This window comes from Dermatophagoides farinae, chromosome 2 (assembly GCF_024713945.1).
Source record: "Dermatophagoides farinae isolate YC_2012a chromosome 2, ASM2471394v1, whole genome shotgun sequence".
In the NCBI taxonomy this organism is placed as follows: domain Eukaryota; kingdom Metazoa; phylum Arthropoda; class Arachnida; order Sarcoptiformes; family Pyroglyphidae; genus Dermatophagoides; species Dermatophagoides farinae.
Window position 1 is genome coordinate 3,059,550 of NC_134678.1, and position 25,047 is coordinate 3,084,596.

The window sequence follows — 25,047 nt, forward strand, 5'->3', positions numbered from 1 at the left end:
ATAATGATCATCATCATCATCATATGATATAATAGCTTTATTTTATATCCATATACTTTTTAAAATTTTCTCTTTTTTCGTCATTCTATTTTCAACAAAAATGAGAAAATTTTTTTGTTGTTGTTGTTGTTGTTGTCGAGCCAATTATATCTAAAATCAAACAAAATTATTTAATTTTTTTTTTTGACCTAAAGAAAATTTTGTGAAATTTTTTCATTTATTCAAATGAATTTGTATCACTCCAATAGGCAATATTTGCGGAATGAATGCACGAATGAATCGCATTGAACACTGTGGGTGTGTTTGTTACAATCACAATGAATGATAAATGTACAAATAGTCACAAAGCATTAAATAGAAGTAGTAGTATAAGAATACGATGAAAAAAAAATTATCCAAACGTAAATATCAAACAGTGGTGGTATCAACAACAACGCAGAATATATACGCACCTCCCAAAACTCTAACTAAATATTTTCGTCCCTCGTTATTTATTTATTTTTTTTTCGTTCCCCTTATACATCTTATACTCTCTATCTATACAAATTGTAAATGTATGTATGTGCATGGCGTGACAGTAATCATCATCATCACACCAAACCTAAAAGAAAAAAACCTAAATTAACCAATCACAATCCAACCGGACATCATCTCTCCCTTTATTCTTTTTTTTTTTTGGTTATCTTTGTTTTCTCTCTCTCTTCATCATATCTTTCCCCTTTTTATAGTATTTTTTCTTCATTGATTTATGTGTAATAATAATAAAATAAAAAAAAATCCATCGTTTTTTTCACGCCTGACTCATTGGATGTGTTTGTATATTCTTATTATTCTTTGATGATGATGATAATAATATATTCTTCAGGTTATAATCAACAATTCTCAATTTTGATTGATTGATACGTCGTATCGTGTGAATATGTGTTAATGTGAGAATTGAATCGCATCTAATATTTACAAATATAAAACGAATTTCACATATACAAAGAATATATTCATTGAATTCTTGTTTTAGTGAATGTTTGTGTATTTTATATTTTTTTTGCAAACCATTCGATCATATGTTATTTCGGCATTTGATGATATTGTTTGTTCAATTATTTTGAATGCATACAACACACACAAACACAGATTATCAACATTTTAATTGATGGTGACAAAAATTTGAATTTTTGATAATAAAAAACAACAAGAAATACTCACAGTTGTGAATCATCATCATCTACCGAATGACACGTATCAATTGTTTTTTCTTATAAAAATTTTTATCCATCCATCAAATATTATTGAAATTACATTTCTCTTTGACCTGAATCATTTCATTTTTTTTGTGTTATTTCTTGTGTTTTGTGTGTACGTGTGTGCCTAAATGTTCAAAACTATAATAATCACACACATTGCCTTTTATGACAATGTCGTTTGTCGGATGATGATGATGATGATGATTCGGCCTGAATCAAGCTGCTATTAATGTTTTCGGCCTTTTTTGAAAATTTTTCTATCTAATAAAAAAAACATTGATCAATTTGGCTGTATTTTTTGGAATTGTTGCTTTTTCTCTCGACCATTATTATAAAAATTAATGCAATCAACAATTATCAAATGGAAATTTTTATGTGATACATTTTATTTTATTTTATTAGTTTAGGATTATTATTATCATTTTTTTTCTATTCAATTTCATTCAAACATATTTACCTCTCTCGAATCCAAGATCCACTGATTCATTTACGTCAATAATAATTTAGGTAAAGTCACATTTCTAATTGAATTCGTTTTATATTATTGACATTATAATGAAATTTCTTTGCATTTTTTAATTTAGGTAGAAAATCATTGCATTTTATTTTCTCTTGAATAAATCAAAAATTTCATGTGATTTTAAAAACATCCCACGAAACCTATATGATCGATCTTTGATTTAAAATCTTCATTCATCATTTGTTTTTTTGATCATTAATGTTCAACGATTCAAACAATAGCAACGAAAAGCTTTGTCTTTTTTTCTTTATATTATAACCGTGATATTTTTTTTTCACCTACAATTTTATTAATAAAAATCAGAGGCAAAAAAAAGAAGACTAATCAAATCAAGTGATTCTCCCTCTGTACGAGTGTATATATCGTAGTCCAAAGAGAAGAATAATTATTGATGAATTTAAATTTTATATTGTAATCAACGATACACCAGAAAAAAACCAGTCACAATGTCTGATGGATCCGAATGTAACATTAAAGTTGTCTGTCGTTTTCGACCTCTAAATGATTCAGAGGAAAAATCTGGTAGCAAATTCGTCGTCAAATTTCCTTCAAATAGTGAAGAAGGATTGACTATATCGGTATGTAAATATTTTGCATTATAAAATCGATTGTTTTAGAATTAATTAATTAAAATATTGTTTTCAGGGCAAAACATATGTATTTGATAAAGTGTTCAAACCAAATGCAAGTCAAGAAAAAGTATATAATGAAGCAGCAAAAGCTATTGTCAAAGATGTTCTTGGTGGCTATAATGGTACCATATTTGCATATGGTCAAACATCATCGGGTAAAACACATACGATGGAAGGTGTACTTAATGATCCCGATTATATGGGTATCATACCACGTATCGTGAATGATATATTCAATTATATCTACTCGATCGATGAAGCAATTGAATTTCACATCAAAGTCTCTTATTTTGAAATTTATTTAGATAAAATTAGAGATCTTTTAGATGGTAAATAATCAGTATTTGTGATTTTAAAAAAATCAATTATTGTTAATAATTTCTCAACAGTGTCCAAAGTGAATCTATCGGTTCATGAAGATAAAAATCGTTGCACATTTGTCAAAGGTGCGACCGAACGTTTCGTAACATGTCCAGAGGAAGTGATGGAAGTTATTGATGAAGGAAAATCAAATCGACATATAGCCGTGACGAGTTAGTATTGCAAAAATTATTCGTTTTAAATAGAAATTTTTAACAATTTTATTCTATCAGATATGAATGAACATTCTTCTCGTAGTCATTCAGTATTCTTGATAAATGTTAAGCAAGAAAATCAAGATAACCAGAAAAAACTGACCGGAAAATTATATCTTGTTGATTTGGCTGGTTCTGAAAAGGTTTGTAATTTTATCAATAATGAATAATAGTTAAATAAATGGCGACTATTTTACAAATTAGGTTAGCAAGACTGGCGCTGAAGGAATGGTGTTGGATGAAGCAAAAAATATTAACAAATCGCTTTCAGCACTTGGAAATGTGATATCAGCCCTAGCGGATGGCAATGTAATTATCTCCAAATGACATTTATACAAATGAATCATAATTATTTTATCATGTATTTTTTATTGTAGAAATCTCATATTCCATATCGTGATAGTAAGCTTACTCGTATATTACAAGAATCACTCGGCGGTAATTCACGTACTACAATCATTATATGCTGTTCACCGGCATCATTCAATGAAATGGAAACAAAGTCAACGCTTGAATTTGGTCGGCGAGCCAAAACCATCAAGAACGTTGTCATAGTGAATGAAGAATTGACCGCTGAAGAATGGAAACGTCGTTATGAACGTGAACGTGAAAAAGTTACCAAACTTCGTGCTCAACTTCAACGTTGTGAACAGGAATTGACACGATGGCGAAACGGTGAATCCGTACCGCCTGATGAACAATCAGGATTGGTTAGAGATCTTGATACTAGTACACTTAGTCTATCCGAATCAGTTCATAATTTGCCTGCTGCTTCCGCTCCAGCAATGAATATTAATGTTCCAATGTTTGCAGCTACAACTAACGAACCATTAACAAATGAAGAACGAATGAAATTCGAAGAAGAACGAGCTCGACTTTATGCTCAGCTTGATGAAAAAGATGATGAAATTGATAAATATAGTCAACAGATTGAAAAATTAAAAGAGCAAATTGTCGAACAGGAAGAAATATTCACATCATCTAGACGTGATAATGATGTCCTACAAGCCGATATTACTCGTTTTCAACAGGAAAATGAATCTCTTAAAGAAGAGGTTAAAGAAGTATTACAAGCTCTCGAAGAGCTTGCTGTTAATTATGATCAAAAATCACAAGAGTTCGAAACAAAGAACCGAGAATTTGAAACGTTAAGCGAAGAATTGACACAAAAATCTTCACTATTGAATGGTCAAGAATCAGAATTACAACAAATAAAAGAACAGATGAATCATCAGAAGCGACGATATGTAGAAATGGTTACAAATCTAATGAAAGATCTCAGCGAAGTGGGAATCGTTTTGGGTTCGAATCAAAATGCAAGTTTTATTGGTGAACTAAAAATATCAAATGATGCAAGCAAATTGGATGATGAATTTACTGTTGCTCGATTGTTCATAAGTAAAATGAAAAGCGAAGTCAAAGCACTTACGACTCGAACTGCTCATCTTGAAACATACCAGTCATCTTGTAATAAAAAGATTGAATCATATGAAAAAGAATTGCAGGAACGTCGTTTACTTATAAGCCAATACGAGGCCAAGATGAATTCATTACAAGAAACGATAAAAGAAGCTGATAAAAAACTACGCGTTCTGGAAGAAACTGTTGATCAGCTAAATGAAGAATGTGCTAAATTGAAAGCAGCCGAAGAAATGCATCAGGTTACATCAAAAGAAAAAGAAAAGGAAAAAGATTCTGTCGAGCAAATGAAAAATGCTCTTGAACAACAAATTGAAAAACATAGAGAAAATCATCAAAAACAATTGGCCACATTACGTGATGAAATTGCCGAACGCCAATCAATGGTCGATCAGTACAAAGATTTGAATCAAAAAATGACCCTTGCTCTAGAACGATTACAACAAGATTATGATAAGCTCAAAGCCGAAGAAAATGACAAGAGTGCAAAATTGCATGAAATGACATTGTTGAATGAAAAATGTGAACAGGCCAAACAAGATCTTAAAGGACTAGAAGAGACTGTTGCCAAAGAGTTGAATAGCCTATTCAATCTTCGAAAATTATTTGTCGAAGATATTAAGAATCGGTTTAAAAAGATTTCGATTGGTGAGGAACAGGATGATTCTTCAAATTCTGGTGGATCATTAGCCCAGAAACAGAAAATTGCCTTCCTCGAGAACAATCTTGAACAATTGACTAAAGTTCATAAACAGGTACTTGTTGCATTGTTTGAATTTGTATTCGCCATTTTTAATGTATTATTATTTATTTTTTAGCTTGTACGAGACAATGCCGAATTGAGGTGTGAACTTCCAAAATTAGAAAAACGATTACGTACTACAATGGAACGTGTAAAAACGTTGGAAGCTGCCCTAAAAGAAGCTAAAGAATCGGCTATGAAAGATCGAAAACGTTATCAACACGAAGTTGATCGAATCAAAGAAGCCGTCCGACAAAAGAATTTAGCACGAAGAGGACACGTCGCTCAAATAGGTTTGTTAATACATTTTCATCTAGATTTTTGTCAATTAATAATGATTATTCAAAATTCAATAGTAAAACCAATTCGTGCTGGCGGTGGACCCAATACCGTTGTTTATCGTCCGAACAATATGCAATCCAAGTGAATATAAAAAAAAACCCATTCACATTGGAATCTATATCTAGGTTTTTTCTTTTGTTTCAAATTGTTTTACTTTCTTTCATTTCAGATGAAAATATAAATTTCCGTCATTCAACCGACACCCTCGCCCCCACACAAACACAAAATACATAATGAAGTGTTTGTAAACTTGTAATATTTTCGATCACACATTTTGCATATGAATATTGATAGCAACACTTTTTCCTGTATTCCACCTGATTCTATGCAATTTCTTTGAGTTATACACAATACTGTTTCATCATCAACATCATCAATATAACGATACGTAATACTTGTATACTTGTTTTTTTTAATTGTTAATACATTTTACGTATCGTGTTTTGTCATATTTTACTTTGATTCAAATGAATTGTTTCTTCCTTGCCTAATAATAATGATGATGATGATGATGATAAACGAAACAAAGAAGACAATTTTATTTTACAGATTGACATATTCATTCATTCATTCATTCAAATTGAAAAGAAAAATTAGGTTCTGCTTGATGGAAAACAAAAACTATAATAATAATTGTATAATTCTCTGTGAAGGTGTTCTATTTATTCTTTTAATGATTATTTTTTCTTCCTTATTTCAATATATTTTATTTCATGCTAAACAAACAAACAAAACAAAAAAAACTTTTTCCCGAATCAATCTCAAATAGACAACAACAAAAATTATATTATTATTATTATAGTTTTTATTTCTTTTGATTTTATAATTATTAAACAAATTGATTTCATTTTTATAAAAAAAAAATAATATAACAATCCATATGTATTTTGAGTATTTTATTCTTATTAAATTTTAATTAATTAATTAGAAGCGGCAATATTCTTATCATTTTTGTTACGAGATTCTTGTATGACTTCCAATGTTTTTATTGCACAATGCGGAATCGGTGTACCCGGACCAAAAATCGCTGAAGCACCTGCTTTGTAAAGGAAATCATAATCCTGTGGAGGAATGACTCCACCAACAATCACTTTGATATCTCTGGTAAACGAAACAAAATATTGTTAGAAACAATCATTTAACAATCTGTTTGTAAATCAACTTACTCTCTGCCAAGTTTTTTCAATGCATCAGCTAATAATGGTACCAATGTTTTATGGCCAGCAGCCAAGCTACTCACGCCTACACAATGAACATCAGCATCGACCGCTTGTTGAGCTGCTTCTTCGGGTGTTTGAAACAATGGCCCCAAATCAACATCAAAACCAACATCAGCAAAGCCAGTAGCAACGACTTTTGCACCTCTATCATGACCATCTTGTCCCATTTTGGCAACTAATATACGAGGTCTACGACCTTCAACGGCTTCAAATTCTTTGATTTTATCCTGAATTTTTTTCAATACTTCCGATTCTGAATATGCATTGTAATATGCACCGCTAACTAAACGATCAACGGCTGTATATCTGCCGAATACTTTTTCCAATGCCATAGAAATTTCACCCAATGTAGCACGATTTTTGGCACATTCTACTGCTCTTTCCAGAACATTACCATCACCTCTGGCAGCTTCAGTCAATGCATCCAAAGATCTTTGGCATACTTCTTCATCACGAGTGGTTTTGATTTGATTTAATTTAGCGATCTGAGCTTCACGTACTTGTTTGTTGTCAATCATCAGCACATCAATCGGTTCTTCTTTTTCCAATCTATATTTATTAACTCCGACAATTACCTCCTGGCCAGAATCAATACGTGCTTGTTTGATTGCAGCACATTCTTCGATTTTCATCTTTGGTATACCTTGAGCCACAGCTTTTGCCATGCCTCCCATTTGTTCGATTTCTTCAATAATTTTCAATGCATCATTATATAATTCGTCGGTTAAACTTTCCATCATGTAGGAACCTCCCCATGGATCAATAATTTTAGGAATGCCTGTTTCTTCTTGAATTATAATCTGTGTATTTCGAGCGATTCGAGCACTAAACCGTGAAGGCAAAGCAAGCGCTTCATCAAAAGAATTTGTATGAAGAGATTGTGTTCCACCAAATACAGCTGCTAAAGCTTCAACGGTAGTACGTACAATATTATTATACGGATCTTGTTCTGTCTGAGACCATCCCGATGTTTGACAATGCGTACGCAACATACATGATTTAGAATTTGTTGGCTGAAAGTATTTAGTCATCAAATGTGCCCACAATCTTCGAGCGGCACGCATTTTAGCAATTTCCATGTAAAAATTCATTCCAATTCCCCAAAAAAATGATAAACGAGGAGCAAAATCGTCAATTTTCAAACCCGCCTTTACACCAGTACGGCAATATTCAAGACCATCAGCAATGGTGTATGCTAATTCTAATAAACTATTTGCACCAGCCTCTTGTATATGATAGCCAGAAATCGAAATGGAATTAAATTTCGGCATATTTTTGGATGTATATGAGAATATATCGCCAATGATTCTCATTGATTCATCTGGAGGATAAATATACGTATTTCGAACCATAAATTCTTTAAGAATATCATTTTGAATAGTTCCGGAAAGATATTTCTGTTCTACACCGGATTCTTCACCAGCTACAATGAAAAATGCCATAGTCGGTATGACCGCACCGTTCATTGTCATTGAAACGGAAATTTTTTTTAAATCAATTCCATCGAATAACATTTTCATATCTTCAACGCTATCAATAGCCACACCAGCCATACCGACATCTCCTTGTACACGGATATCATCGCTATCATAGCCACGATGAGTAGCTAGATCGAAAGCAACACTTAAACCTTGTACACCAGCTTTAATATTTTCACGATAAAATCGATTACTTTCTTCTACCGTACTGAAACCAGCATATTGACGTATAGTCCATGCTCTTTGTGCATACATAGTTGGATATGGTCCTCGAGTGAAAGGATATTTTCCCGGCAATTCATTTTGTGGATCCTGTGCTCGATCTTCACTGAAATACACTGGTTTTAGCAGAATATTTTCATATGTTTTCCATATCAATGTATCTGGATCTTTGCCCTTCATTTGTTTAGTGGCCATCTTTTTCCATTCTTCTCTCATCACATTCGACGACAATGATCGCCGATTTATCAAGGCTGAGAAAACCTATACGGAAAAAATAAGATATATTTTCATAAACAAAATAAAATGAAAGTGATTATTTCATACACAACATTGATAATAACCTTTTTATAATGAAAATTATAATTTAAATATTTCATTTTCTTGAACTTCAACTTGATTTCCAAATGTAACACAACTGAAAGCTTGCAGGTAGAAAAATCAATCAACAGCTATATAGCTCATACGCAATTAAAGACTGTCGTCCATCAATAATATGATGATGTTGATGTGCAATTTGATGATGATGATAATGAAGATAACAAGCAAAGATTATTGACGAAAACATCTAGCTGCAAGTTAGCTATGTTGAATAAGCTATTCAGCAATGATTAATAAATAAAAAATTGATTTGTAGATGAATGTTTATGATGTACCAGATAAAATTCCAGTCCCAATTAGATGACAATCGCGATTAGAAAGTTCAAAAAATTAATTTACAAGAATTAGAAAGTTCAAAAAATTAATTTACAAGAAATGTCCTTTCAATCTAATCAAGGAATCTAATTTTGGAACGAAGCAACAATTCCAAGTTTTTTTTCAAGTTATACGATGACATGCGCATTAGACAACTGGCTCACTATAGTTTTTCATCACCGGCTGTAATATAATTTTCAGAATTTCCACATTTTTAATATTATTATTATCAATCCGGTTTATCATTTCTCAAAATTATGGATCTAAAACCACAATCATCGTTCCGTTGTAAATCAAGATCAAGCGACAAAGTAAATAATTTCTTATTCTTGTAAATTCTTGCTTTGATGATTGATTGAATAAATTTTTGAATATTTAGATGAATCGTTATGATCCATTGGAGAAAAGACGTATCGTATTTTTGGATCGAAATCGAGAACAAAAATCGTTACCATTGATTGTATGATAAATTTTTCTTTCAAAAGTTATTGTTAATTTTTTTTAATTCATATCCATCCGAATACAGAGTAAAGAATTCAATATTCGTATCAATTTTCCATTATATTATGAGCCATCATCTAATGAAATGGACAATTTCAATTCAATGAACAGCTCAAAATGGATTCACGATTGTAAAATGTTTGAATCTTCTCTTAATTCCATTGTTCATTTGCCTTATTTTCGGTATGTTTTTTTCTGTGATGATGAAATTTTATTTTATTTTTTTTCAAAGTTTTTGGTCTGTTATCGTCTACAATCCAGATGTTCATACTGCTCTAGAATCATATCTAAATTATGTCACACGTCCTTATCGTATACATCCAATAATTAAACATGAAACGATTGGACCCGTATCAAGTAGTATTCATTCTCTTGTTTTCCGAATCTATATACGGATTCTGTTACACAAAGAATCTGAGGTCTGTTTTCATATTATTTAGTATTCATGTCTGATTCGTTATCTTTTATTTTCTTCAGGAAAATTATATGAGCGAAGATTATCACTCTGAACTGTTGATTAAAAACAATATTTTAGACATATCAAAAATATTGGATTTAATACAGATTTACGGTTATGGACCAAATTCAGAAATGTTAAAATTTTTGCTAAAATCTTTTTTCCAACGAAACTATTCAAAAATGAAAAATGATGTCGTATTCGTTTTAAAAGAAATATTTGAATTTTTCTTCCATTATGAAAACTATAATTCATATGATTTAAATAATGAAATGTTTTATGTGATCGCAAATATTACGGATGTATTATTCTCGTTGAACAAATTAATTCAATATGAACCACGAATTGCTTTCATTTATGAAGATGGTCAACTTTTGAATCGATTGATCAAGTTTCATTCACTTTATTTTCCATACATCGAAAATGAGACTCTATCTTTATATCGTTCGAATACAATCGTCGAAAAGTATGTATTATTAATAAAGTAATTTTCGGTTGTATGATTGTATTTTCATTCGAATTCTTCGTAATAGTTTCTACAATTATTTCAAAAGCCAAATTTGTTTGTCCAAAGCTTCCTCTTTATTATTGTTTCGTAAAATTATACATACCGTCTACATTGAACCATTAGCGAATTTGTAAGTCTTGAATAATTTCATCTTATCATGTTTTAACATTTAATTTCTTCAGGCAAGATGACCTATACAAACTATTTGATAATTTAATGAGATTGCTTGATTTTCTTGCTAACAAAGAAAGGTAACCAAATATTCATTCAATTCTGCCATTCATTTAAATATTTTATTCATAATCATGTAGATTCTGTGTTGATTATTTTGAAAAATTTTCTTTTGAAAAAGAATTCGAATCACTCCGTCATAACCCTTCGTTAGATAAAGAATTAACTATCAACGATGTTCTGGAATACTATCGAATGAATTTTAATACGTTGATAGAAAAACATAAATCACAAAATTCTGAGAAAGTCGAAAAGCCTCAAGCAATAAATTTGGAACAAACATCAAAATATAGTTTTCGTATTGATCCTGAAACCATTTCCAAAGAACAACTTATTGCTGAAATGTTTCCTGAACTTGGTAATGGATTCATTTACAAATGTCTCGAACATTATGATTTTAATAATGAACGAGTTGTCGATGCTATTCTCGAATCTAACCTCCCAGCGGAATTAAATTCATTAGACCGTAAATTAACTAAATCTGATTTGGATAAAGTTGCATCAATGTTGGACAATGTGAAATCGAGTGGACAGATGGATGATCAAATATTAACGGATTCACAGAAATATAATCCAATCAATAATGCTAATTACCAATTGGCCGACATTTATATCGGAAAGAAAGATAAATTGAGCGAAATGAAAGCCAACAAAGAAAAGACGAAAAATGTGACAATAGAATTGGCCGAAAAAATAGAGAAGGAAGAAGAAGAGCTAAAAGAACAGATTAAATTGATGATTGAACGTGGAAAATTACAACGTGAAGATTTAAAAACCGATGAAAAATATATAGGAATGGATATCTATGATGATGAATATGATGATACCTATGAAAATGAAGATGAAAATTTTGATATAGAACCTGTGATAGAAGAGAATAATGAAAACGACGACGATGATGATAATAATAATGATGATGCTATTGTTCATGAAAATTTAGGCAAAACAAACAATATGCCTAAATATAGGATGGCCAATGAAAAGTATGAAAATTGTGCAAAATATTTGCGCAAACAGCTTTATAATAATAAATATCAACAACGGAACAACCAAGGAAAAGGGCAACAATCTTTCAATAATAGTTATGGTTCGAATGATCCTCAACAACGTCAAAAACAAACAGTTAAAAATCAACAATATCCAAATAATGTCAATCAAGATCATCGTCATTCATCTAAAATGACAAATGATGATAGACGCAATGATGGTAACAATAACAGTAGCAATAATAACAATAATCGAAATTACAATACAAAAAATAGACAATCAAACTATTACAATCCAAACAATAAAAACAACAAAACAACCAATCAAAATCGAAAAAAATGATTTATTTTCAATATAAAATTATCACAATATATGATGTAAGAAAACAAAACGAATATTTTCAAGCAATTAAATTTAATCATTATTCCAATTTTGTGATATTATTTTCCATGCTTGTCTTTTATTATTATTTGATAAACATTTCGCCAATGAAAGTGTCGTTTTTCTTCGATCAATCGTAATGCATAATGAACTTTTAATGTGGATTATTTGCTTAAATTTTGAATCATATCGCCATTTTTGTCGTTCTAATTGATTGCAACCAATTAATAAAATTGAAGCGTTTGTTTTCTTAGAATTTGCATCAATACAAACAGATTCATCTGATTTAATATATCCTGTTTCACCTGTTAATGGAATAATAAAACTTTGTGGACCATAAATTTCTATTGAACATTTGGCCATGATGACTTTTCCGATTGGATGCACTCCATTCGATGGTCTTTGCATACATTCTTTGCTATATAAACTTTGAATATGTCCAAAAGTGGTGTTTGTATTTGGAAAAAAATTCTCTGGAATTTCGTAATAAAAGTCAAAACATTATTACTAAATTATTGATTGAATACATGGATTGTTTAATAACTTACCCGGCCAAACATTTTCTAAAAACCATTCAAATGAATGGCAATTAAGTTTCCTACGAAGATCGATTCTTTTCTCTATATCTTTTAGAATATCATTCCGATCATGATGAAGTATTTGTTTAGCAGTGGGATTTACTTTATAAAAAAAATTTTTCCAATCATCCAGCCAAACTTCAGCCACTCGAATCAGATTACCATATAGTACATCGCCGACTTGTTTCTTTCCGAACGAATATGGTGATGAACTTCGAAAAACATGGCCAACATGTGAACAAGGAGCAATTTCCACTTTTCCACCACATTGCCAAATACGTAAAGACATTTCAATATTTTCGCCACCCCAAACTTGTAGATGAGAATCATAGGTACCCAATTCGAAGAAATAATCTCGTCGTATAGAAAACAGGCCACCGGCCATTATAGGTGTACGAAATGATTTAGTCGAATCAAAATTCTTTTTATGCATTCGTTTCAATTCGGCATGGCCCACCGAAAACCAACGGAAATTGAGTGCCCAGTTCATTGCACCCCAATGAGCTTCAAAACTTCGTACATAAGCAAAATTTTGATCATTGATTATATCGATCACTGGACAAATGGCCACTTTTCCATCAATCAATATTCGATGTAATAATGGTTCAAGCCATCCATTGGTTGTTTCGCAATGTGCATCTAAAAAGGTAAGTACTTGTCCTTTGGCAAAATTTGCTCCCATTATTCTCGCACGTATTAGACCAATTCGATTTGTGGAACGAAGAATTCTGATTTGAATTTTTATTTCCTTCGATAGTTTATTCATATATTCATCAAGTTCTTGACCAAGAAACTTTCTTTGACTGGCATCATCGACCAATATTATTTCGTTGATTAATCGATGTGGAGAACGTAGAATGACACTGTGTACAGTTCGAGCTAATAGTAAAAATTTTATGAAGATTTATTAGTCATTAAATGATGGTTGTATAAAGAAAACTACCCAATGTTGACCAAGCTTCATTGTGAAAAACAATGATTATACTGGTATCTGGTAAATTATCTGGATATTTTTTCACACGACATGTCTGTTTTCGAATGTCTGGCAGTGAACGATTCACAGAAATCATATCGCTAGCAACAATATTGAATTGATTAATAGCGAATAAACGTTTGGCTTGTGTATGGTCCATTTTTGGCACATATACGGGAGATCCATTTTCGCCATAATTTGGTAATGGTGAATAATTGTTAACATTTAATAAATCTATATGAAAATAAGAATATATAACAATAAACAATTAGAACACAAATATGGATTTGTTTGAATTGAATGTGATGATAAATTCACCATCTGTCAGGTTGATTTGATTGATCCATGGAAAACCTTTGCCCATATATTGACCAACAATAATATGAATGCCATTTTTGTCGGTATTTGACCTAGATGATATGATATTATCATTGCCATTTGATTCTTCATTTTTCACTACAAATAAAGTTATAGAAATAAAATATAGGTAAAATACCAAATTAGGTTCGATGTCACATTTGTCCGCGTTTGTGAGGGACAATTTTTTTTTTTAATAGAGGAATAAGAAAAAATAAAAATAATAGTGATCATTATGGAAAAAAATATCCTAAATCATTTGACTATTTATTATCATTCGACCGGCATATGACAACATTATGACCAAAAAAAAAAAAAATTTCAAATTCAACAATTTAAATTCTATATATCCAATTTGCACATGCGTATGTTTGGAACTACAAACTATCAACAACCATATATATTCATATATACATCCATTCGATCGTGTAATTTTTTTTGATTGAAATCAACGAACCGATTCTAAACTATAGAGCTGCATGTGTCTGTGTGTTTTTCTTTTTCCAATTATTGCATTTTCATTCAAACAAAAATGTATAAATCGTATAGTTTTTTTTTGGGATTGGGCTACTTCTACTAACAGCCGTATTGTTGTTCCTTTTCTAATATTATTTTTGGTTGTATTGATAGTAGTGTCAATGTATGTGTGTGTGTTGTGTGTGTGTGTCTATCCAAGTGGTATATAAAATAACGTTTGTGTTTTGAAATAAAAACGGTTTCGATGCTCAAAAAAACTCAATACCAATACTCTGCCACCACCGTCGCCGACAATAAAAACAACTTTTTTTTCGGCTGTGTGTGTGTGTATGTTTTGTATATAAATATTTATGTCATCAAATTTAAATTGACCAAACCAAATAGATAATCATGACTTAATTCATGATATTATCAGATTTTCTAAAATAAAAAGAATCAAATGAATAGATTGATATATCTTATTATGTCTTGATTATTTATACTATTAATATGATCCCAACCAAATATGTTCAAAATCCAAATTAATCAATAAATTACGATTGATCGATTGTTATTCAATCACATTGATTTTTTAATAAAATTATTATTATTAAAAGTTATATCAGCTGTGTGTATATAGCCATATACTATTTTTTCACATTTATTATTTGTGTTTTTGTTTGTGTAATGTGATCGACCGATTTTTTTTTCTTCTATTATCTGTAAAATGTTTATGATAATTTGGATTCAATTTTAATAATTCCATTTAATCATCAATCGTGATCATCATCATCATCATCATCATTGTATTCATTCATTTGTGTGTCCCAGATGTCGATCAATTAGCTTCAACTTCAAGTCATCATCATGATCATCAAATAACTAAATTCAATCAAGTATTAATGAATGGAAAAAAAACTAATAACACATTTAATTACAACAATTGTACGAGAAAAAGAGTTTGAAAAAACATATGCTGACACACTTAATAACAAATCGAATGTCACAATTTTTTCACAATTAATAATTGTCCATGAAATCGTTGATGTTTTTTGTTTTGTTTTTTTGGTTGAGAACCAAAAACAAAACAAAAAAAAAAACGATAAATCAATCAAATAATTTTCTCTCTCTCTCTCTCTCTCTCTCTCTCTCTTCGGTTTGATGATGAAGATCATTAAATATTATATAATGGTAAACTATTATTAGTAGATTAATATAAAGAAAAGAAAAAGATGATGATTATGAATGAGAGAGTTCGATGTATTTTACATTGTCATTCTTCTCAATAAAGCTTCTGTGTATGTGTGTGTGTGTGTATGTTCCATTGTTTGTGTGCATGAATGTGATGTTGGTGGACATTTATAAAATTTTCTTTTCCATTCATTCCTTCATTCATCATCATCATCATTATTATTATCAAAAAAAAAAGTTGAAATTAAAATAAGATAGTGGAAATTTTTCCATCCTAAAAAAAGTATCATCCAACAAAACACACATAGACCAGAATAGTTTCATCTGTTTGATTTCATCTTCATTTATCATCATTCATAATTATGATTGTCATCATCATCATCATTTTGGATTTTTGTTGTCGTTGTTGTTGTTGTTGATTTTCGTGCCTATATGTTGAACTTTTTTTATTTCTTCTTTTCGGTTATTATTTTAGAAATGTCCATTTTGTCTGTATTTAAAGATTATTCGTGTAAAGACATGTACAATGACACAAAAATGTCACCGCCAGCCGAATCATCATTATAGCTAAAAACACTATCAACACATGGTTTTCGTTTTTTTTTCATCGTCTTCTACAAGGGAAAATGTCACATGTAACAATGATGATGATGATGATTGTCTCTCAATTTATCATCATCATTTGAATTATGTCATTTTTTGTCAAGCCTTTCCATCCAACATATAATATGATGATGATGATGACAATACAAATACAAATTTCAACATGCTAGACAAATCTTTGATGAAACATATTTCAAATGGAGTGTCCGGTTGTATAATAATCATTTATAATTGATTTTTCGTTTTGTTTTTGTCCCCAATCAAAAAAATTTTTTGCTATACCTTAAGGGGCTAATTTTGTATTTTTTATTTGTTTCACCAGCAAAAAAAATGAAAAAATGAAAAATGAATTAATGACTATCAACCGTTTATCATCATGATTTTTTAATTGTTGTAGGAATGTTTTTTTTCTCTCAATGTTAATGCTGATAATGATGATGATAGTCATTATGATGAATGAAAATATTCAACTATTTCTGGCCATTCTATTTTTATCAATCATCATTCTTATCAAATCAAATAATTTATGAAATTAACTTTTTGAAAAAAAATAATCTACACTTTTATTCAACCTTGGCAAGACAATTTTCTTCCCAAAAGGTATGATTTATATTCAAATGCATTCGAATTCAAATTCTTGATATTTTATATAGATAATATATTAAAATATAATACATACCATTCGATAATTTTGATTTAAAATGTGCAATAATTTGAAAATAGATTGCTGTCGATAAAAAACATATAAACAATATGACGATAATGATGACTAGAATAAAATGATGATCATTTTGATGATGATAATGATGAAATTTTAAATTTCCATTCAAAATTGAAATGAAACGACATAAAGTACGATGAAAGAATCGTGGAATTATTTTTAACAAACGTAACATGATCCTTTTTCTTCAACAATAGTTATTGGAATTTATTTTGTAGGAAGTGAAGATAATTTTTTCCATGCATATGCATTTGTGACAGATAATAAAGTTAGAAAATAGAAAAATTCCCATGAACAACAACAATATTATATTATGAAGAGAAATTTCATTTTTTTCCATCATTACAATGAAAAATTTTTCAAATTCTTGCTCAATTGAATCGAAATTCTTTATGGCCATTCAATCGATCACACACACACACACACACACACACATTATGGCTACACAGATGAATGGATTTTTTTTTATTTGGAGCAAGACAAAAAAAAATTTCATGATCATTCTGGCGATGATGACAACGAACAAACAAAAAAAAAAAAACAAAATTCAGATAGCAATTGTCAAATTGAAGATCTTTTGTCCATTTGTGCATGTGTCTTTCTCACTCTTTCAATTGTAACATCGGTTCATCAATTTTAGGAGATGGCAAACAATTCTTTCAATTTAAAGATGATGATGAACAATTGATGATTGAATTGTAAACAAAATTCAAGTGATCTATTAAATATAAAATAGTTACTTTTTTCAAATATCACTGTGTTTCAATTGTCACAACAACAAAACAAAACGATATATTTTTTTTTTATTTCGCATTCGAATAAAAATGTTTGTTTTTTATTTTTTCTGAAAAAAAAGTTTTGACAATTTTTGATTTCATTTTTTTCCATCCATCCATATAACCATTCATTCATCCATTCATTTTGTTCATCTCTCTCTCTCTCTTTCTTTTGATGAATCGTTCATGATTTTCCATTCATAATCATTCAATTCAATTCAGCTTAATTCATGCATATATGCGCATCCGTTTAACCAATGGAAAAAAAATAATATTCATCGAGCATGGTCGACATACCAGATTGACCAGATTCTTGAACACACATACACACACAATACATATACAAACATGTGTTGTTGTTCACACAATGAATTGAAAGCAAGCTTGATGATGATGAAAAAGTGGTAAAGTCGGTTATTTTTGTTGTTGTTGTTGTTGTTGTCGGTTCTCAATCACATAACATATTTGTTGGCTAGAAACACACACGCACACACAAATAAACTTGGAGAGAAAAGACACAACGAAAGAGAGATAGTTGATGAGTATAGATCATGATGGATCCCAAAATGTGGCTGCAAAAGATGATGAATTTTTTTGAATTTTATTTGTAAACGTGTATCTTACAGGTGAGTGTGTGTGTGTGTGTTGCGTTGTTGTTATTAATTCACCTTAAATGGGCAGATATGATCAATTTTTTCTTCTTGGGAGTAGTATGGCCAATGAACATTGGCACCATCATCATCATCAAACAAAGCTGAATGAAATAGAATCAATGAACGTCATGTTTCATGTTTTGTTATATGTGTGTCTATGGTGTCTGTATTTGTGTATTCGATTTAACGATTTTTTTTTTACTTTATACGAGAAAGCTTGGATTCTTCAAAATAAACCTGTCCTGATGATGATTATTATAATTGTGTTTTTGTGTATATGTGTGTGTTGCCTGTATTCTCTCATTCAATTCACATATAAAGCTTCTTCTGCTTCTTTTTCTCTTTCTGTTTTTTTTTGTTCGTAAAAAATGAACAAGAAATAGCTACAATCAATGATATTGATGATGGTTAAAAGAATGGACTCTATGATGGGATGATTGTACTCGTAAATGAAAAGATAAGAAAAAAAAATTAGCACCACTGAACTTTCAAGATGATGATAGCGGTGATATTAGTAATGCCTTAATGCTTTTCTATATGCCTATTCTATTCTGAGGTTTTTTCTTCTATGTCTCTCTCGAATCTGTTTTTTCTTTCATTTTCACCATTTTGAAAAGTTGTTTTTTTCGTATATTGTTTCGTTGTCAAAAAAAAAATAAAAAAAATAAAAATATTCGAGCATGGATTTATACGGCGTTATTATACACGAACACGGCACGGCAAGCCACCGGCATCAAGTTAATTGTTAACATTGTTTCTCATCGTTGTTATCGTTATCGTTGTCGTCGTCGTCGTCGTCGTTGTCCAATGTTTAGATTGTATTTATACCAGAAAAGCAGTGACCATTTTTCTCAATTTCAGTTGACAATTATGACGACAACGACGACGAATTTTGAATCAAAAAACGAATTTATGTTTTGTTAACCACCAACATTTATAGTGGCCATCGAATGTTTTTGTTTTCATCATTTTTTTAATCGTCAATTAATCAACAAAAAAAATCTGGTTTTCCAATATATATGATTTATTGCTATTGATTTTGTTTTTTGTTGTTGTTGTGTTATTATTATTTTGGCCAAATATTGATCAACTATCTCAAATCTGATATATATTTCATTCGTCATAATAATAATCATCATCATCATCGTCGTCGATATATATCCGTTTGTCTGTGTGGATTTTCCATCCACTATCACAAATGAAAAAAAAACATTGAAAATCAACGACATCCAAAATGAAAAATCATCGAAAATGTGAATGACAGAAAATGAAATGTTGTTTCCATAAAACACGCATATATACAATAGTAGTAGTAGTGTTTTTTTTACCGCAACATTGATTTTGATCATTAAGGTTTTCATTTTTTTTTGTTCTGTCTATTCATCAATATATTCCTTATAACAATAATGATCGTCAATCAATTGTATACGTTTACACAATAGATTAACCTTGAATTTATTAGTTTTTTATTTCTTCTTTATTCCATCTCTATGATTAGTTGAATATTAAATATTTTCATTCATTCATTCATCTATTGTATACAAATGAGAATATTTCATTCTTTCTTTTTTTTTACATCTCATCATATTTATCTGTGATTTGAATAAAATACTTACATACATACACACACACACACATACTTGATGTATTTACATCCTGTATTTATTTTTCTTCAATGAATTGCATTCACATTATCATATGAATCGTTTAATAAGTAAAAAAAAATTATTATTACTTGTTGATCATAATCTTATATATATTCAATATGACAGAAAAAAAATCATCGGTTTTCTTTCTTTAACAAAAACAACAACAACAACAACAACAACGACAACAACAATTGTGAACACATTTTCCGATATTGATTGATTGATATAATATTGATTATTGTGTGCCTATGTGACTGTGTGTGTGTTTGTATGTGGTTGTATTTGACCCGAATTAAAATATCAATCAATTTAATTTGAAATATTATTATTATTATTGCAATACAATGAATCTTCTCTGTTTATCGATGTGAATCAAAAACAATAACCAAAAAAAAAACAACATAATGTCAACCCTTCTTTGTCTACATTTTTAAATTGATATTTTTTTTTTTGTATCAAACATGGACATCTTTCTGCTGAATAGATGATGGAAAATAATAAATGTACTAAAATTCAAGGATTTCTTCATCATCGTCATCATTTCCATTGATGATTATTATCTGATTTTATTCGTTTGAATTATTTGTTATTTTTATTTTATTCTTTATTCTGTTCTTGGAAAAAATTCCATTTTTTACCATTTAAATAAATATCGTTTTTCATTTAATCAACAAACCAACCAACACACATTTACTCTATTACTATATATACACATCATATTTCCGCGTAATATCATCTATTATTGTCGTCATAACGATTTAAAGAATCATCATCTATATTACAACTCAAATATTAATTGTTGTTGACCTTTATCATTATCATCATCATCTTTTATATACGTTATCTGTCTGTGATAAAAAAAGTAATTTTTTTTGTCCCATATTTTCTTTCATCATTACAAGTTTTCCATATAAACACCAAAATGTGAGTTTCAAATTGTTGATTATTATATTACCCACACATACACACAGCACACACACACACACACACACACAAGATACAAATGCTTATTATATTATTATTGTGTATATATTCTTGTCGATGTGTTAATCACTACTACTGATTGTCGATTGTGTGTTGTGTGATGCACCTGTCTTTATTTTCATATATGATAATTTTCATTCAATCAAATTATTTTGAAATTGAAAGTCCTACTATTTGGTAGTCGTGTCAGTGTATTATTCTTTCCATTGTTAGTTTGTTTTTTTTGTGTTTGTGTGTGTGTGGTGTGTTAATGAATATGTGTGCATTGAGCAGCTTATAAGCTATAGAATTTTGGAATTTTTTTTTAATTTTTCATTTGTTTAATTTAAATTATTCATTTTTTCCAACAACAAAAAAAATTGAATTGATTTAATTTTTTTATGTTGTTTTTTTTCGGTTCAATGATTGAAATTTCATTTTGTTATTTTTTCTCATTGTGTTGATTGCTATGATGATGATGATGATGATGATGAGAACATTTTGACTTCATTTATGTTAATGTTCCATCATTAATTTTTCATTTTGGATACGCCAAACGAATTGCCTAGAGACACATACATACATAGTGATTGTATGTATGTGACAAAAGTGAAAAAAAACAATTTATTTCTTTTCATTTTCTATATTTCACAAAAAACGTAATTCATTCTTTCTTTTTTTTTTATTTCATTTTACGATAATCACAATTTACACGCGGTCATGTGTTTTTTTTTCGATTCATTGTGTCATTCGATTGTCATTTTTTTTATTGTTTCACTTAAATTTGATAGCCTAATTTCTTATTTTCAGAAATTAATCACCATTATCATGATCATGTTGATTGAATAATAATTATATTTTTTTTCCTTTTTTTTCATTTTCTTAGCACACACTCACACATCAATAACAATAAGGGAATTTTTTTTACTATACAATATATAACATTATATTAAAAAAAAATGTTGCTCAGATCTCCCATACGATGGTATACATTCCGTATAATGATATTGACCTCGATCGTTTGGGTCATATTCGGAATGTGTATACTAGTCTATTATATGGAATGTCTTGCCGGAAACGGTGGTATCAATTGCCGTAATAAAATTAATAATGTTGGTGGTGACTATCAATCAAATGGTATTGGTTCACCTGAACAGCTATTACTTGTATCAAATAGTGATACGGAATTTTTATCCGATTCATCCAAAATGAATTCATATTCTGTCGATATTCATAATAATGATTGGCCACATTTACGTCTTCCACCTTATCAAGAATCTCAGTTACAATTATGGTCACCAGCTGGTGAGTGTTATTTCTATTTTTTTTGAAAAAAATTTAATCATTTTCAATTTGATTTTTTTATATGAAGAAATCAAAACCAATCCATCATCATGGCCTGGAGAAAATGGTAAAGGTGTCGAAATACCAAAAGAAGAAGAAGCGGAGAAAAATGAAAAATTTAAATTAAATCAATTTAATATATTGGCCAGTGATAGAATTGCTTTGAATCGAACCATCTCTGATGTTCGTCTCAATTCGTATGTTTTTTCTTATGGCCATTCCTTTTTTTGTGACCTAAAAATTTTAATTATATTTGTTTCAGGTGCCGAAGAAAACGATATCAAAAACATTTGCCCACAGCTTCAATAGTAATAGTCTTTCATAATGAAGCATGGTCTACATTATTACGTACTGGTATGCCTTTTGATTCAAATATCAATTTCAAATTTTCTATTTTACTTGTTTTTCATTGGTTCATATTTTTTTGTTTTATATTCAGTTTATAGTATAATTCGCACATCTCCAATAAATTTACTGAAAGAAATTATACTGGTTGATGATGCCAGTGAAAGAGGTACCAAATATTTAACATTATTATGTTTGTGTGTGTTTTTATAGACATTAATCACTTCAATTTTTTTTTCTCATCATCATTATCATTTGTAGAGTATCTGGGAAAAAAGCTCGAAGATCATGTTGCCAAATTACCTGTACCGGTCAAAGTTCTTCGCACTGGCAAACGTTCAGGCTTAATACGAGCACGTTTGATTGGTGCCGATCAAGTACATGGTGAAGTGATCACATTTTTAGATGCCCATTGTGAATGTACAAAAGGATGGCTTGAACCATTACTATCTCGAATCGCTGAAGACAGGTTTGTCGGTTTTGTTTGACATTATTCAATCAAATTTGAATAAATTCTTTTCTTTAAAAAAAAAATTTATTGATATTTTGCGTGCATTGGTAGAACCCGAGTAGTATGTCCAATAATCGATGTGATTAGTGATGAAAATTTCGAATATATAACTGCCTCGGATAAAACATGGGGTGGCTTCAATTGGAAATTAAATTTTCGCTGGTATCATGTGCCTCAAAGAGAATTCGATCGACGTAATAATGATCGAACATTACCTGTCAGGTAGCATTCAAAAGAAAAAGAAAATTATTTTTGCTATATTTAAGTTTCGTTTAATTTTTCAAAAAATTAAATTCAGAACACCAACTATGGCCGGTGGATTATTCGCTATGGATCGAGACTATTTCAATAAATTAGGTCGATACGATGAAGGAATGGACATTTGGGGTGGTGAGAATCTGGAGATGAGTTTTAGAATTTGGATGTGCGGTGGAACATTGGAGATTGTCACCTGTTCACATGTTGGACATGTTTTTCGTAAATCGACACCATACACATTTCCCGGTGGCACTAGCAACATTGTCAATCATAATAATGCACGTCTAGCTGAAGTTTGGATGGATGAATGGAAAGATTTTTTCTTTGCCATTAATCCAGCCGCCAAAAATATTGATATGGGTGATACTGCTAAGAGAAAACAACTTCGAAAAGATTTAAAGTGTAGAGGTAATATTTTTCAAATTTTTAATTTGTTTCAATGCTATAGCTTCTTGTTTTGTCTGTTAATTCTAAATAGATTTTCGTTGGTATCTGGAAAATATTTATCCCGAAAGCCAAATGCCATTGAACTATTATTCACTGGGCGAGATACGTAATGTTGCCACAAACAAATGCCTAGATACATTTGGTAGAAAAAGTGGTGAGAATATTGCATTATCACCATGTCATGGGCTTGGCGGTAATCAAGTGTTTGCCTATACCAAACGTGAACAAATTATGTCCGATGACAATTGTATGGATGCTTCCAGTTTAAATTCACCGATCAAATTAATCCGTTGCCATGGAATGGGTGGCAATCAAGCATGGCTTTATAATAATTCAACCAAACAAATTATTCATAAAAAATCTGGTCATTGTCTTGAGAATGAAGAAAAAAAAGATGCTGATAATAATGCAGCCAGTCAGCCAAAACTGAGAAAATGTAATTTGAAAAAACGAGGTCAAAAATGGCTTATGGTCAGTAATTTTAAATGGCAATCAAAGAAAAATGTTGAAAAGAATGAAACGAATGATCAAGATGATTCGAATGAAATTTAATGAAAATATCAACAAACAACAATAATTTTTTTTTTCATCAACAAATCTGGTCTTTTCTCATAGCTCTGGTCGTCAAACATTTTTTTTAAAAAATATCATAATCACACATAAATTGAAGAGATTGATTATTTTCCTTATTTATTATTTATTTCTGTATAATTATTATTAATGTTTTATCTGAGATGTTCATCAGGAAACTTCGTTACATCGCATATCTGTAAATATATGAAATTTGCTCGACAATTTTATCAGTGAATATCAGCATTACATTCTCGCGATTTTTTTTTTTGATTCTGTAAAAAAGAAACGATTTTTTGTAGCATTTTTCATGAATTTTTTTTTTGTAACTGAAGACAAATGAAAATAAGTCTGTGTGTGTGTGTTAATGTTGTGTTTATAAAATGTGATTTAATTGAATATATTATATTTTATTTTTTTGATAATGTGCCTTTTGATATTCATGAAATAATGAATAATAATAATAATAACAATTCGAAGGCGTTAAATTAGTGTATGTCGTA

General features: G+C 30.0%; 5 protein-coding genes across 13 annotated transcripts; 3 read left to right on the top strand and 2 right to left on the bottom strand.

Moving 5' to 3' along the window:
- The first annotated feature begins 369 nt into the window (after positions 1-369).
- Positions 370-6,123, top strand: Khc (kinesin heavy chain). 2 transcript variants are annotated; one of them, XM_047064169.2, is made up of 9 exons: positions 370-1,748; positions 1,826-2,339; positions 2,407-2,722; positions 2,783-2,926; positions 2,987-3,111; positions 3,173-3,277; positions 3,346-5,142; positions 5,206-5,422; positions 5,486-6,123. In XM_047064169.2, the coding sequence occupies exons 2-9, from the start codon at positions 2,208-2,210 to the stop codon at positions 5,554-5,556; spliced, it is 2,907 nt and encodes a 968-aa protein (XP_046920125.1). In that variant the 5' UTR covers positions 370-1,748; positions 1,826-2,207; the 3' UTR covers positions 5,557-6,123. The 2 variants fall into 2 exon arrangements, with proteins under 2 accessions (XP_046920125.1, XP_075584583.1); XM_075728468.1 differs by having other exon boundaries at positions 1,830-2,339.
- Positions 6,124-6,258: 135 nt separating this feature from the next.
- On the bottom strand, positions 6,259-8,886 carry LOC124491540 (putative methylmalonyl-CoA mutase, mitochondrial). The gene is made up of 3 exons (XM_047054200.2): positions 8,733-8,886; positions 6,638-8,652; positions 6,259-6,572 (listed from the first exon to the last, which is right to left on the bottom strand). Exons 1-3 carry the CDS (start codon positions 8,766-8,768, stop codon positions 6,392-6,394), a joined length of 2,232 nt encoding a protein of 743 aa, XP_046910156.2. The 5' UTR covers positions 8,769-8,886; the 3' UTR covers positions 6,259-6,391.
- A 335-nt stretch (positions 8,887-9,221) lies between these two features.
- On the top strand, positions 9,222-12,211 carry LOC124491517 (activating signal cointegrator 1 complex subunit 2). Its single transcript, XM_047054178.2, has 8 exons — positions 9,222-9,395; positions 9,464-9,544; positions 9,611-9,768; positions 9,818-10,004; positions 10,063-10,508; positions 10,576-10,680; positions 10,733-10,801; positions 10,862-12,211. Exons 1-8 carry the CDS (start codon positions 9,342-9,344, stop codon positions 12,108-12,110), a joined length of 2,349 nt encoding a protein of 782 aa, XP_046910134.2. The 5' UTR covers positions 9,222-9,341; the 3' UTR covers positions 12,111-12,211.
- On the bottom strand, positions 12,098-17,719 carry LOC124491550 (polypeptide N-acetylgalactosaminyltransferase 1). The gene is made up of 5 exons (XM_047054211.2): positions 16,987-17,719; positions 14,019-14,156; positions 13,671-13,934; positions 12,698-13,606; positions 12,098-12,622 (listed from the first exon to the last, which is right to left on the bottom strand). The coding sequence occupies exons 1-5, from the start codon at positions 17,201-17,203 to the stop codon at positions 12,183-12,185; spliced, it is 1,968 nt and encodes a 655-aa protein (XP_046910167.1). The 5' UTR covers positions 17,204-17,719; the 3' UTR covers positions 12,098-12,182.
- On the top strand, positions 14,508-25,032 carry Pgant5 (polypeptide N-acetylgalactosaminyltransferase 5). Of its 8 annotated transcripts, XM_075728472.1 has the most exons (10): positions 14,514-15,458; positions 20,230-21,030; positions 21,956-22,374; positions 22,442-22,610; positions 22,676-22,767; positions 22,853-22,927; positions 23,020-23,227; positions 23,321-23,491; positions 23,568-23,935; positions 24,006-25,032. In XM_075728472.1, exons 3-10 carry the CDS (start codon positions 22,029-22,031, stop codon positions 24,524-24,526), a joined length of 1,950 nt encoding a protein of 649 aa, XP_075584587.1. In that variant the 5' UTR covers positions 14,514-15,458; positions 20,230-21,030; positions 21,956-22,028; the 3' UTR covers positions 24,527-25,032. The 8 variants fall into 8 exon arrangements, with proteins under 8 accessions (XP_046910180.1, XP_075584587.1, XP_075584584.1 ...); XM_047054224.2 differs by lacking the exon at positions 20,230-21,030 and having other exon boundaries at positions 14,508-15,458; XM_075728469.1 differs by lacking the exon at positions 20,230-21,030 and having other exon boundaries at positions 14,514-15,409.
- The last annotated feature ends 15 nt before the right edge of the window (positions 25,033-25,047 follow it).